Source organism: Pelophylax lessonae (genome assembly GCF_965119305.1).
Source record: "Pelophylax lessonae genome assembly, chromosome: 9".
NCBI lineage: Eukaryota > Metazoa > Chordata > Amphibia > Anura > Ranidae > Pelophylax > Pelophylax lessonae.
This window is the reverse complement of record NC_138776.1, coordinates 60,065,043-60,078,684: the sequence shown is the minus strand read 5'-3', so window position 1 is coordinate 60,078,684 and position 13,642 is coordinate 60,065,043. Positions and strand designations below refer to the sequence as shown.

The window sequence follows — 13,642 nt, the reverse complement described above, 5'->3', positions numbered from 1 at the left end:
GGGGGGGTTTCCCTTTAGCAGTGTTTTTAACCACTTGCCTACAGGGCACTTTTACCCCCTTCCTGCCCAGGCCAATTTTCAGCTTTCAGCACTCTCACACTTTGAATGACAATTGCGCGGTCATGCTACACTGTACCCATATGAAATTTTTATCATTTTTTTCACACAAATGGAGCTTTCTTTTGGTGGTATTTAATCACCTCTGGGTTTTTATTTCTTACAAAAAAAAAAAGAAAAAAGACAGAAAATTTTGAAGAAAAAAAAAGTTTTTCTTATTTTCTGAGTAAATTTTGAAAAAAAATTTTTCTCCACTGATGTGTGCTGATGAGGCGGCACTGATGGGCACTGATAGGCTGCACTGATGAGGTGGCACTGATGAGGAGGTACTAATATGCCGCACTGCTGGGCACTGAGAGGTGGCACTGCTGGGCACTGAGGCGGCACTGATGGACACTGACGGGTGGAACTGATGGGCGGCACCGTCAGTGCCCACACTCAGTGCCCATCAGTGCCTAGATGAGCAGGCACTGATGGGCACTGACTGGCAGCACTATGGGCACTGATTGTGGGCACTGATGGCGGGCACTGTGGGCAGTTATGGCATTTTTTTCCCCTCCTGATTACATTTCTCTGTGTCTGATCGGATCTCCTCTTCCTCACACGCAGTCTCTGTGTGAGGAAGGAGAGCTGGCGATGAGAGATGATCTCGTATGTTTACATTTGAGATCATCTCTCATTGCACGTTCCGATCGCATGGTAAATGGCTGCTGTGATTGGCCATTCACCACGATCTGTGATTGGCTATGTCCAAGGGACACGGCTGACACAGATTTCCCCGATGCACGCTCGCAGGAGCCTGTTACTGGGAGGCCGTATAAAGACAGCCTTCCGGAAATTAGAGCCCGCGCTGTAGCCGTCTTTTGGCTATAGCGCGGGCGGGAGGAGGTTAAACCACTTTGTCCAGTCTGATGGCTTCATTAGATGTGACCTTAGGTACATTTGTACTTTATATTTACCTTTTGTAAAGGCATAAAGTTGTCACTAGTCCTAAATAATTTACAGAAGTCCTTTATTATGTCCTCCCACAGGTATCTCTGAGCTTTACTGTCCTTTTGGTACACTAATGTCTGCCCGTAAGCACCCTTATAAATAAGGCCCAAGTGTCTCCATTGTAGTTTTAAGTTCATCCATTTTTTTTTTTTTTTTTGATACATCCTTCATTGATAAAGCAAGACTGTTTATCTTCACTGCCAACCTACGTATGTGAGCATTATAGTGATATATATATATATATATATATATATATATATATATATAGTACAGACCACAAGTTTGGACACACCTTCTCATTCAAAGAGTTTTCTTTATTTTCATGACTATGAAAATTGTAGAGTCACACTTTCAAGAGGTAGTCACCTGAAATGGTTTTCACTTGTGTGCCCTGTCAGGTTTATTAAGTGTGATTTCTTGCCTTATAAATGGGGTTGGGACCATCAGTTGTGTTGTGCGGAAGTCAGGTGGATACACAGCTGATAGTCCTACTGAATAGACTGTTAGAATTTGTATTATGGCAAGAAAAAAGCAGCTAAGTACAGGAAAACGAGTGGCCATCATTACCTTAAGAAATAAAGGTCAGTCGGTCCGAAAAATTGGGAAAACTTTGAAAGTGTCCCCAAGTACAGTCACAAAAACCATCAAGCGCTACAAAGAAACTGGCTCACATGCGAACCGCCCCAGGAAAGGAAGACCAGGAATCACCTCTGCTGCGGAGGATAAGTTCATCCGAGTCACCAGCCTCAGAAATCGCAGGTTAACAGCAGCTCAGATTAGAGACCAGGTCAATGGCACACGGAGTTCTAGCAGCAGACACATCTCTAGAACAACTGTTAAGAGGAGACTGTGTGAATCAGGCCTTCATGGTAGAATATCTGCTAGGAAACCACTGCTAAAAAAAGGCAACAAGCAGAAGAGACTTGTTTGGGCTAAAGAACACACGGAATGGACATTAGACCAGTGGAAATCTGTGCTTTGGTCTGATGAGTCCAAACTTGAGATCTTTGGTTCCAACCACCGTGTCTTTGTGCGACGCAGAAAAGGTTAACGGATGGACTCTACATGCCTGGTTCCCACCGTGAAGCATGGAGGAGGAGGTGTGATGGTGTGGGGGGGCTTTGCTGGTGACGCTGTTGGGGATTTATTCAAAATTGAAGGCATACTGAACCAGCATGGCTACCACAGCATCTTGCAGCGGCATGCTATTCCATCCGGTTTGCGTTTTGTTGGACCATGTAACGGAGCTCTAATACCCAGCCTAGGTATCTCCGCTGTATAATCCTTGAAGCTGAGGAAGTACTACAATATCCATGGCAAATTCCCCCCCAGTAACTGGACGACACAGTTCTGGGAGTCAAACTAGAATGAATGTTTATTGAAAACACAAGAGATCTACACTCTGCCAAAACCCCTCCCTCTTCGAACCATTCCACACAAACACACATCCCATAATATGCTTACAAGGCAGACAGGAACAATAGGACAATGGAATGCAGGTATTCACAGTAACAAACCCCACTGACATGGGTCTATGAAACACTTCTACCATTTTCTAGCCATCTGCAATACATCCCCACACATCTCCGAGGGACACTGCTCACAAATATGATAGTCCCAAGTGAAAGAGTTCTCACTCTCTCAACACAAACCACACCCTCAGTGTCCATTCCGCTACAGACCATCATTTATTTTTCAACAGGACAATGACCCCAAACACACCTCCAGGCTGTGTAAGGGCTATTTGACCAAGAAGGAGAGTGATGGGGTGCTGCGCCAGATGACCTGGCCTCCACAGTCACCCGACCTGAACCCAATCGAGATGGTTTGGGGTGAGCTGGACCGCAGAGTGAAGGCAAAAGGGCCAACAAGTGCTGAGAATCTCTGGGAACTCCTTCAAGACTGTTGAAAGACCATTTCAGGTGACTACCTCTTGAAGTGTGACTCTACAATTTTCATAGTCATGAAAATAAAGAAAACTCTTGAATGAGAAGGTGTCCAAACTTTTGGTCTGTACTGTGTATATATAATTCATTTTTTTAAGATTGTGTAATGACTAATTGTATGTTACTGTTTTTTGCCAGTTTACATGAGCAATATCCAGAAATATATCACCTGAAGCTATCTCTATATAGCGAAACATGTCCAGAATATACTGGATTTTCTTCTTGGAAAACATGTAAAAGCTTTTTTAATTATGGCTTTTAATATTTTGTTATAATATTTTGTATCAAAACGAAAGGTTTGTGGTTTTTTTTTTTTTTTTTTTATATATACTGTCTTGGCACCTTTAAAACCCTATTCTGTATCTCTTCTAATCTAAATGTTTTTACACCTATTGACTCATGGAGTCTTTGGAACACATTTCCCCACCTGTTCTCTCTCCCCCCCCCCCCCCCCCCAAGAGGCTGCAGGGCCCTCCAGGTCCCAACCATCCATAGATGCACTGACGGCGGTCCTAGCGTTCATTGTGTCCCGGTGGAGGTGGTTTTTGGATGATGGCTAGCAAAAAGCGCCCCCCACGTTCTCCTGCCTCCTCTGTCTCATCAGATCCTGAATCTGATACTGCCGCTGCAGACATGGGTCACCCTGCTGGGTCTGCCACCACATGCCCTGAGTTCTCAGATAGTGAGAATGAATCCTCCACTCCTGTAGCCGCACGCGAAAAGGCGCTGGTGGAAGCACTGCTTGTATCTGTGCGTGAGACCCTAAAAATGGAGGACTAAGCCACTCGGAGCAGCAAATGTGTTTCCTTTCTCTGCCTATTTTGACAGAATTGTCGCTAAAGAGTGGGAATGGCCAAAACGTCCCCTTGTGGTCCCTAAGTGATTTGCTATGCAGTACCCCTATGGTGGAGTCCCTTCTTAAAAAGTGGACTGTTCCACAGGTGGTGGACCCTCCGGTCTCTAGATTAAACAAGGCAACCATGATTCTGGTTCAAGAGTCCCCAGCTTTTAATGGCCTGGCTGACAGGAAGGCGGAGGCTGTGACCCGCAATATGTACACTGTGGCTGGTTTGGCATTTAGGCCGGTATTTACCATTGCACTGGTGTCGCAAACTCTAACCGAGTGGATTGCAAGGTGGCCACCTGATCGGTGCACACTTTACAAAGTTCTATAAAGTGGATGTGTTGGCATCTGCGGATGCTTCCTTTGGACGCAGCGTTTTGCAGGCTGCTGTTCAGAGGACCTGGTCCTCTTTGAGGGTGTATTGTTCTTTTCAGTTGGGCTCCAGTTTCTGTTAAGCTTCGGTTTACCTGGTTAGCTATAGTTTAGCCTTGAATTTTTCGCTGCTCCCACCCCTCATGTTTAACACTGCTTTGGGTCGTCCCAATGGTTAAGATCAGGAGCTGTGTCTGTCAATGAACGAAAGAGAAAATGGGATTTTTGACTTACCGTAAAATCTATTTCTCTGATGTTCATTGATGGACACAGCACCTACAACTCTGTGAAGTTGTAATTCTTTCTGACACTGCTTGTAACTAAACTGAGTACCTATAGCAGAGAGGGGGAGTATACCCCCTGGGACTGCCCATAGGCGTAGCTAGATTTTTTTTTTTTTTCTGCCTAGTGTCGTCCTGTAGGAGGCAGTATAACCCAATGGTTAAGAAGATCAGGAGCTGTGTCCGTCAATTAACATCATAGAAATGGATTTTACGGTAAGTCAAAAATCCAATTTTTCTAGTAGATCTTCTACCGTATGGATCTACCTAGGAAGAAAATAGCTCAGTATATGTGAAAGCAAGTGAGGCTAACTGAATATAAAAAAAATAGCTTCAGGGCAGTAATAACACTAATCATGAAAAATGGTTGTATGTTTCCTGTGCCTATTCTACCAACCTTTCCCTTGCTTGGTCTTACTGGCTTTTGCCATTTTCTACTCTATCTTTTTGAGCTGTTCTCTCGCCTCCCTGTATGCTACCATGTTCTCATTAGTCCTCCTCTTCCAACATCTAAATATAGTGCTGCAACTTACCTCCTCTGTTCTGTCTTTTCAGGATGTCCACCAGAGTCCTATTGGCCACGCTTTCCATTCCCATAACCCCGGAACGCACAGATATTGCGCGCCTCCTGGACATGGATGGCATTATTGTGGAGAAGCAGAGACGCTTGGCCACCTTGCTGGGGTTGCAATCACCACCCAATCGAGTCGGCCTTATTAATGACATGGTGAGCTGGTTGAGGGCCCATAGAGATGGTTTGCTTCCAACTTGTTTACAATTAGATGTGCACCTTAATGTCTAAAATGGAGGTTTTCAGAATACTGTAAACAGATCCTGCAGCCGGCAAAGTGTTACTAAAGTCAAATTTTTTTTGGTAAAATACCAAACATGTTCTTCTCACCTTCTCTGTGCTGTGATATTGCACATAGCGCCCCCGATCCTAATCATCTTGGCTGCTTCTCCTTCGGAGCCGCTTACTATGGAGGTGCACACAGTGTCTGCGCGCTCCCAAGCTCCATAGATTTACACAGTGGGACTTAGCCCTGCCCCCACTTTCTTCCTAATTGCATTTGATTGATAGTAGCTGGAGCCAGAGGCAGCCATGCACAGCGCTGGATCTAGTCTTCCCTCTTTATACAGAGGAGAGGGGGTAGAGAAATAGAAAAATTTTTTTACTCTAATGCAAGGAATGCAAATGTTCGCTTTAGTATCACTGTTAAGGATAAGTTCACCTTTGGGAGCAGGATGACAACAGGAGGACTTGTTTTTTAGGGTGGAACATGTTTCTGATCCTGCAGCCTAGCCTCGCGTTCCCTTTGACAACAGACCAGGGATCTTCTCCCCGTACCTGCTGTCACTATTTTAAAAGAGCAGAGCCCCGCATGGCCCTGTCATTTATTTACTGATCTCTGTGAATCAATGAACTTCAAGTACCGACACCCTTTGTGGCTGTTGGCTTGTAGTTCTCAATGAACTACTAGGGCGCTGTTGAGCGCTTGGGTAGTTTTGAGTGTTGTGGGGGGTTGTCCCTTTGCAGTGTTTACACTTTTTGTGGGGTCCCCCTGGTGTCTCTTGGAGTCTTTGGAGCACATCTCCCCACCTGATCCCCTCGCTCAAGCTGCAGGGCCCTCCGGGTCCCAACCATCCATCGATGCACTGACAGTGGTCCTGGGTGGAGGTGGCTTTCGGGTGACGGGCTAGCAAAAAGCATTACCCCTATGAGGAGTCCCTTATTTCCCGACGGAAATTGCCTTGAAAGTGGTCCGGGCAATTTGGAAGTACCTGGCAGCTACAGAGTCTTTTTAGGAAGTCAGACTCGCACTATTTGTGCTCACAGATAGGCCCTCAGAAAGGGTTGGCCGCTTCCTCATCGACCATTTCCAGATGCATCAGACAGACGGTTATTCAGGCCTATTCCATCAGGGGTCAGGTTCCTCCTCTCCTGTCAAGGTGCGCTCTACTTGGGCGCTTGGTGCCTCCTGGGCCTTACGTCATAAGGCATCAGTGAAGCAGGTTTGCAAGGCGGCCACCTGGTCGTCGGTACACACTTTCACAAAGTTTTATAAAGTGGATATGTTGGCATATGCGGGTACTTTTTTTGGCCGCAAGGTTTTGCAGGCTCCAGAGGGCAGTATACCCAATGGTTATGGAGATCAGGAGCTGTGTCCATTAATGAACATAATTTTTTTTTTTTTTTGCTTGCAAAAAAAAGTGCCTTTTTTATTTTTTTTATCCTTTTTAAAGTGAACTTATCCTTTTAACAGCGTGTATTGGGGATAGTGTCTGGGATTTTAGTAATGTGTAGTTTGCGTTCAGAGTGGCAGCAGCAACTCTGTTTGAATTATGGATGAATGGAACTGGAAACGGGTGGATTTTATTCTCCTGGTTTGGAGAGAATGTTGATCGTTGGTCTGATGGCTTTTTTGTCTTAGGTCCGGTTTAATGTGCTCCAATATGTGGTTCCAGAGGTGAAGGAGCTTTACAACTGGCTGGAGATGGAGTTTCACCCTCTGAAGCTTTGTTCCCGAGTTACTAAGGTAGAGACGTCAGAAAGTGTTTTGTCTTGTGTTTCTGGCTGTGTTGTCTTTATATGCTGACTGTTAACTTCTATCCATAAACAGGTCCTGGACTGGGTGAGGGAACAGGCCGAGAAGGAGCCAGAACTTCAGCAGTATGTTCTGCAACTACAAAACAACACCATTCTTCGTCTGCTGCAGCAGGTATTCTAGCCTTTCTCAACTTTTTAAAGTGGTTGTCCAGTCTGGGGGGAAAAAAATAAGCCAGCAGCGACAAATACTTTAGCTGACAAGCAAGTGTCCTTTTTAATAAAATTCAGCAAAGTATCCAGCACGATCCTCTCCTGGTCTAGTTCTGTGCTAGCTTTCGAGTTCCCAGCATTGGCATCCTAACCCTGGGCAGCCGGCTATGCTTTGATGTGTACCAGAAGACTGCGGGGAGAGGAGTGGAGAACTTCGACTCAGATCGCCTAGAAGACCCCCCCCCCCCCCCAAAAAAAATATGCCAAATATGGAAGAGAAAGGGGGTGGGGCGAGACTTGAAGTGGCACCCCCCACCCCCCCTTTGGCTGAAGTTCTGCTTTAACTTGGAGGAATCCATATAATACCTAATAGGGAAGCCCTGCTAATGACTATTAGGTTGTACTACAGCTCATAATGCATTAGAATAATGGTCAGTAGGTAGAATGCTTCTTAAAGCGGAGTTCCACCCAAAAATGGAACTTCCGCTTTATGTATTCTAACCCCCCTGACATGCCACATTTGGCATGTCATTTTTTTTGGGGGGGGAGCGGGTACTTGGTTTTGACAGGTACCCGCTCCCACTTCCGCTCGGAGCGCCGCGGCGCCCTGAACGGAAGTTCTCCTCTCCCCCTCCCTCCCTGCAATCTTCTGGGACACGTCAAAGGTCCCAGAAGATTGCCGGCCAATCAAGACGCGCAGCGCGACTCGTGCATGCGCAGTGGGTACCCAGCTGTGAAGCCGCAATCTGTCACAGCCGGGTGCCCACAGCAGTGATGCCGAGGGAGAGGATCGAGGCTTCGGGTGGCCGCATCGCTGGACCGTTGGACAGGTGAGTGAAATGGCTGGAACTCCGCTTTAATTGGTGGCCACTGGGAAGAATGTTTTCCTTGCATATAGCTAAAAAGATCATTGGGAGTTAGTGGTTAATATCTTGGTGTCAAGATAAGCTCAAGAACCCTTAGCTACCTATGAACCGGAACCCTGATCAGGAAATTCTTGGCTATTATTTTGTATCTGACTGATATCTGCTCTTCTGTATAAAATATACAGCTTGGAGCATCTGTAGCCTTGGAGTTTTCCTGCTCCTGAGGGCCACAACTAATGGCTTACTTTCTATTTCCAGGTGGCTCAGATATATCAGAGTATCGAGTTCTCTCGTCTTACCACGCTGATCCCTTTCGTTGATGCCTTTATGCTGGAAAGAGCCATTGTTGATGCTGCTCGTCACTGTGACCTTCAGGTGAGCCTCCAGCATTATCCTCTTATTGTGTGTTGTGGTGTTTTCCAGGCACATCTCATTGGCGCATTCAGTGCACCCAGCCGAGTGCCGCTATTTCTGGTGTGCGAGATAAATGTGAAAGTTAATTAGCAGTGTAACTGGCTGTAGTTGCAGTGCCAGTCACTTTCATACATGGCTGACCTTTGGCCTCCTGTCGGCCTTTACCATACAGGATGCTCTTTGTATTCACGGTGTCTCTCCACAGGTCCGGATAGATCACTCATCACGTACGCTGAGCTTTGGCTCAGACCTGAATTATTCTGCTCGGGAGGATGCTCCTGTTGGACCTTACCTGCAGAACATGCCCTCTGAGCATATTCGGAACCAACTGACGGCCATGTCCTCTGTGTTATCCAAAGCAGTATCCGCCATTAAGCCTGCCCATATCTTGGTGAGTGCATAGTCTAGACTTGTTATTGGCTTTCTCACTTCCTTGTTGACCATCAATATTCCTAGTGGGTTGGATGAAGCTAATTTGTAGTAGGACGTGCTCCAATTTCATGCACGTTTTCCCTAATTCGGGTCTGCTATGGTACTGTCCCTGAAGCTGGTGGGCCACAATAAACCAGGTCTGGGAGCTTGCTGTACAGAGAACATTGTACAAACCTGCAGCTTTGAAAAGACTGCATTTTAATAGTTGCTTTTCTACACTAAACAGTCAGGTTTGTTGTGTGTGTGTTTTTATTTTTTTTATGGAGATGACTGATCTCTGAAATGTTGCAGAATAGAGTAGGTAACTGTAGGTGCCGGGTCATACTTATGCGATGCGGGAAGGCTGCAAATTCGCAGCCTGTTCCCGCATCGCAAACGCACCCCTGGCAGTTCACACTGCCATATGCGATATGCTGGGGGTGTCAATGAAATGTTAACGACGCCACCAGTTTGATCGCATATCGCAGTGCGATCTTTACAGTTCGCACAGGATCGGATCGCACAAGTGTGAACCACTGTGCGATCCGATCCTGATGCGGCTGAAAAAAAGGGCCCTGTGCGACTTTGGTGCGGGTGCTGTGCGAATTTAGCCATACAAAGTGTATGGCTGAATTCGCACCGCACAGCCAATCGCATGTAATGAAGGAGCAGTGCGCTTCGATATTACATGCGATCGCCGCAGCCACAAGAATGTGAACTGGCACTTAATATCAAAAATATGGGGGCTGCCAATACTTAGAGGTTGTAAACTCAGTTCGATATTTTTTTTTTTTTTTACAAGCTGAAAGAGAAACACATAATGAGCTAGTATGCATCGCATACTAGCTCATTATGAAATACTTACCTTAGAACGAGCCCCCGCCGTGCCGTCCCTCACCTCTGACGGGCGACATGTCCAGTCGCCCATCTTCCGGGATCGCGGCATCCGGCCATCTGATTGGCCGGAGCCGCGGTGACGTCACTCCCGCGCGGGAGCCGACGGTCACGGCACGGGGCTTTCAAGGAACAGCACCAGCGGCCGTTCCTTCAGAGCGCATGCGCCAGTGACGTCACTGGCTGCATGTAAGGTAAATATCTCCTAAACGGTGCATGTTTAGGAGATATTTACAGTACCTATAGGTAAGCCTTATCATAGGCTTACCTATAGGTAAAAGTGTCAGAGGAGGGTTTACTTCCTCTTAAAACCTTCTGAAAATGCCATTTGTCTGGCTGTTTTCAGTAGGAAAATGATCTGGGGCAATCGTGTAGTTATTGAAGTCAGAGGAGTGACAAAGCTCTGTATATGTATTCCCAAGGTAGTGGTTTATGAAGTTTTGAAGCTTTTGGGTCAGCATGATAGCCACGCAATCATTTTTTTGCAGCCTTCATTCCCATCCTATATATATATATATATATATATATATATATATATATATATATATATATATATATATATATATATATATATATATTTTTTTTTTTTTTTTCTTTTTTTAAATTCCATTTTTGATGGCTACAATCGGGTGCAAAAGATTGAACAGGAACGTGTATGACCATAGCCATAAACTACTCATCTAAGACCACTACTAACTTGTCATGGTTACAATCAATCATCTTATGTAAAGGAAACTGTAGAGCATCAGGATGTAAAACAATTCAGCATTATAGAGAAAAAAACAAAACTGAAGGAAAAAATGGCAAACCAAGGCTTCAACTGTGGCCTCGTAGCCAGTGAATAATCATCGTAGGACTGATGAGGCTTGCCATATGTTGATAATCTAGACTTGTCAAGTGTGCACAGAGGACTTAGGAAGGCTAGTAGAGAGGTACAAACTATTTCCTGGTTATAACTCAAGGATAAAAAGAACAAACCGTATCACATTAATTACTGCAAAATCAAGCATCAGAGATTTCCTCTGAGAAAGAAGTAGCCAGATTAAAAAGAGAAGATGGATTGGGCAGTCAGAAGCAAAAAGGAATTCAGAAAAGGGTAAGAAAATGATAGGGAGGACGCACAGGAAATCGGGGTGATCGTCCTCCAGAGAGCCAGCAACGGGCAACTAACCCCAGACCAAGAAACAACCGACAGGAGGTTTGACCAGCAGGCGGCGCAGATTGGGCCTCAGTCTGCAGGTAACCATCTGTACAGGTAAAATATCTCCATGGCCTCCAACACTCCCTGGTGACTTCCTCATTGTTCAGGGTGGCGGTTAGTTCCACTATGTGTAAGATTTAATTGATTTTAGCGTACCACAGGACATTAGTTGGGGGCTGTGACTGCCTCCAGAGTGAAAGAATGCAAACTCTAGCAGCATTCACCAGGTGTATAGTGAGAATTTTTGTATTTCTGGAAGGGTTTCCCCGTCAGGTGCAAGAGTCACGCCGCTGGATTCCCACTTAGGTCCACCGATGTCAGATGTTTGATGGTATCTGTCACATCCATCCAGAATATGAGCCATCGTACCTACCGCTTGATTGCAATGCCAGCACAATACCGAGGCATTGCTATCCATTTTATGGAGCAAGTAAGGTACGCGGTACCATCTCGAGAGAATTTTATATCCCCCCCTATAAACAAAAAAAATGGTGACAATTTTGAAAAAAAAAAATATATTTTTCACATTCTGCTTTATAACATTCTCCAAAAAAAAAAAAATGTAAAAATCTAAATTTTACATGTTAGGCCAATTTTTTTCTGCTACATATTTTTGGTAAGAAAAAATCGCAATAAGCGTATTTTGATTGGTTTGCGTAAAAGTTATCGCGTCTACTAACTACGGGAAAGATTTGTATTTTTTATTTTTAACTAGTAATGGCGGTGATCTGCGGTGTGTTTTTTTTTTTTTTTTTTGCGGGACTGCGACATTGCGGCGGACAGATCGGACCCCTAACTGACACTTTTGGGGGTACAAGTGACATTACTACAGTAATCAGTGCTAAAAATATGCACTGTTACTTTAATAATGAAACTGGCAGGGAAGGGGTTAACAGTATAGGTGATCAAGGAAAATGTGACCCTAGGGGAGTGATTCTAACTGGAGGGGGGGGCGTGGCTTCTGAGATGACAATAGAGACGTGATCCTATATAGAAGGATCACATGAACTCTATGATCATTTCAGGGAGAAGAACAGTCGACCGTGTTTACAACAGCTGACCGTCCTCTCTCAGCTGGGAACGATCTACGGGTGTCAGGCGGCAATCGGAGCTACCTGACACACGCATCGGCTTCCCCGCTACCGAGTGGGCTCTCGCCCCCCTAGCTTCCCGCACGCGACCGACGTAGATCTACGCAGGAGAGCCACTCTGCCACAATAAATAAGCAGCGGGTGGTCGGGAAGTGGTTAATTTTATGAGCTCTTAAGTTTTTGTTCTGTGTAATCCTATGTTTACATGGGGGGGGGGTATGGGTTCATTAGATATGGCAACCAGGCTTAGTGGTGCTGCACAATGACTGCACTTGACTGGGATCTCCCAAATCTGACCAGCCAAGAAATCACCCTAAAACATATACATTTAGGTTGGTTTACCAAAGGCAAATGTACTAGTGGTGCATCAAAATTGAAAATTCAGGATGCAACCCGAAATTGAAGGTTTAAAAAAAAAATATATATATAATGAATAATTGTATTTGACTTTTTAATATCCTGAATTTGAATTTATTGTTGGCCTTGTTGCTTTTATTTATTTATTGCATGTGGTTGGGTATTCTTTGCAAAGTGAAGATTTACCACCTCTTACTAAGCTCTGGAGCAAATGCATGTGCAGTCTATTTGCCTTTAGTAAATCAACCCCATTGTATCCACAATCAATAATGACAAGATAATTGTTTTTCCTTGGGGTACAGATGACCATTAGAGAGCGGCATTAACACATATATATGACACAAAATATGGAACAGTAGTAAAGGAATTCTTGAGTGTGTCACTTGAAAACGACAAGTAAACATTACAAAATGTGCTGAAATTAGGCTACAGATCCCCAAGCACTGGGGTGATGGGGCATCCTAAAACAGGACATGCTGAAAGCAGAGTCCTTATTGCTTGCCCTATTAGGCCTTAGTATTTTCTTCTCTGGGAAATGGAAACCAGGAACTGCATTAGTTGCTATGGGTAACGGCTGGTGTAGCATGCCTGAGTTGGCCCAGTATATCATTCCTTAGCTGTATGGGGGCTTGGACAAGATCTGATGCTCAAAATGTCATTCCTCCATTGTATAGGGGAGGGGGTGCTGTTGATGGTATCTGATGCCTGGTGTGTTCTTCCGCTTGCAGTGGGATCCTTTTAGGGATCGACCGATTATCGGCAACACTGATCTATCGGGGGCCGATATGCACTTTCCCCGATATATCGGAATCGGCCCCTGAGGTTCCTGATATTTTGGGAAAGTGCTTGTACCGGGGTGATGCCTGCAGCTAGAGGCATCACCCCGGTACCGGCGTCCATAGCTGATGGTCGACTGTCTTGTAATGACAACCGATGCGGCTAAGAAGCCGCTCAGCTGTCATTACAAGGAGCGGGAGGGGACATCACGCTGCCTTCCGCGGCTCGTCCGGGTCTCCTGTCCCACCGGGAGACCCGGGCATCCTACCTGCACGGCCGCCGAAGACCCGATCAAAGCCGTATTCGGCTCTGATCGGGTCTCCATGTAAAAACCCAAAAGTGATGTTATGACATCACTTCCGGGAACTCTGCGCCAAATT

The 13,642-nt window shown here is 45.4% G+C and overlaps 1 protein-coding gene across 2 annotated transcripts in view; it reads left to right on the top strand.

The window, feature by feature from the left end:
- EIF3A (eukaryotic translation initiation factor 3 subunit A) overlaps positions 1 to 13,642 on the top strand; it is a 33,641-nt gene that overhangs the window by 6,717 nt on the left and 13,282 nt on the right. For both annotated transcript variants that reach the window (XM_082269165.1, XM_082269164.1), the window contains exons 7-11: positions 5,049 to 5,220; positions 6,926 to 7,030; positions 7,115 to 7,213; positions 8,376 to 8,492; positions 8,737 to 8,922. In XM_082269165.1, the coding sequence (XP_082125291.1) occupies positions 5,049 to 5,220; positions 6,926 to 7,030; positions 7,115 to 7,213; positions 8,376 to 8,492; positions 8,737 to 8,922 (679 nt within the window). The remainder of the gene's footprint in view (positions 1 to 5,048; positions 5,221 to 6,925; positions 7,031 to 7,114; positions 7,214 to 8,375; positions 8,493 to 8,736; positions 8,923 to 13,642) is intronic.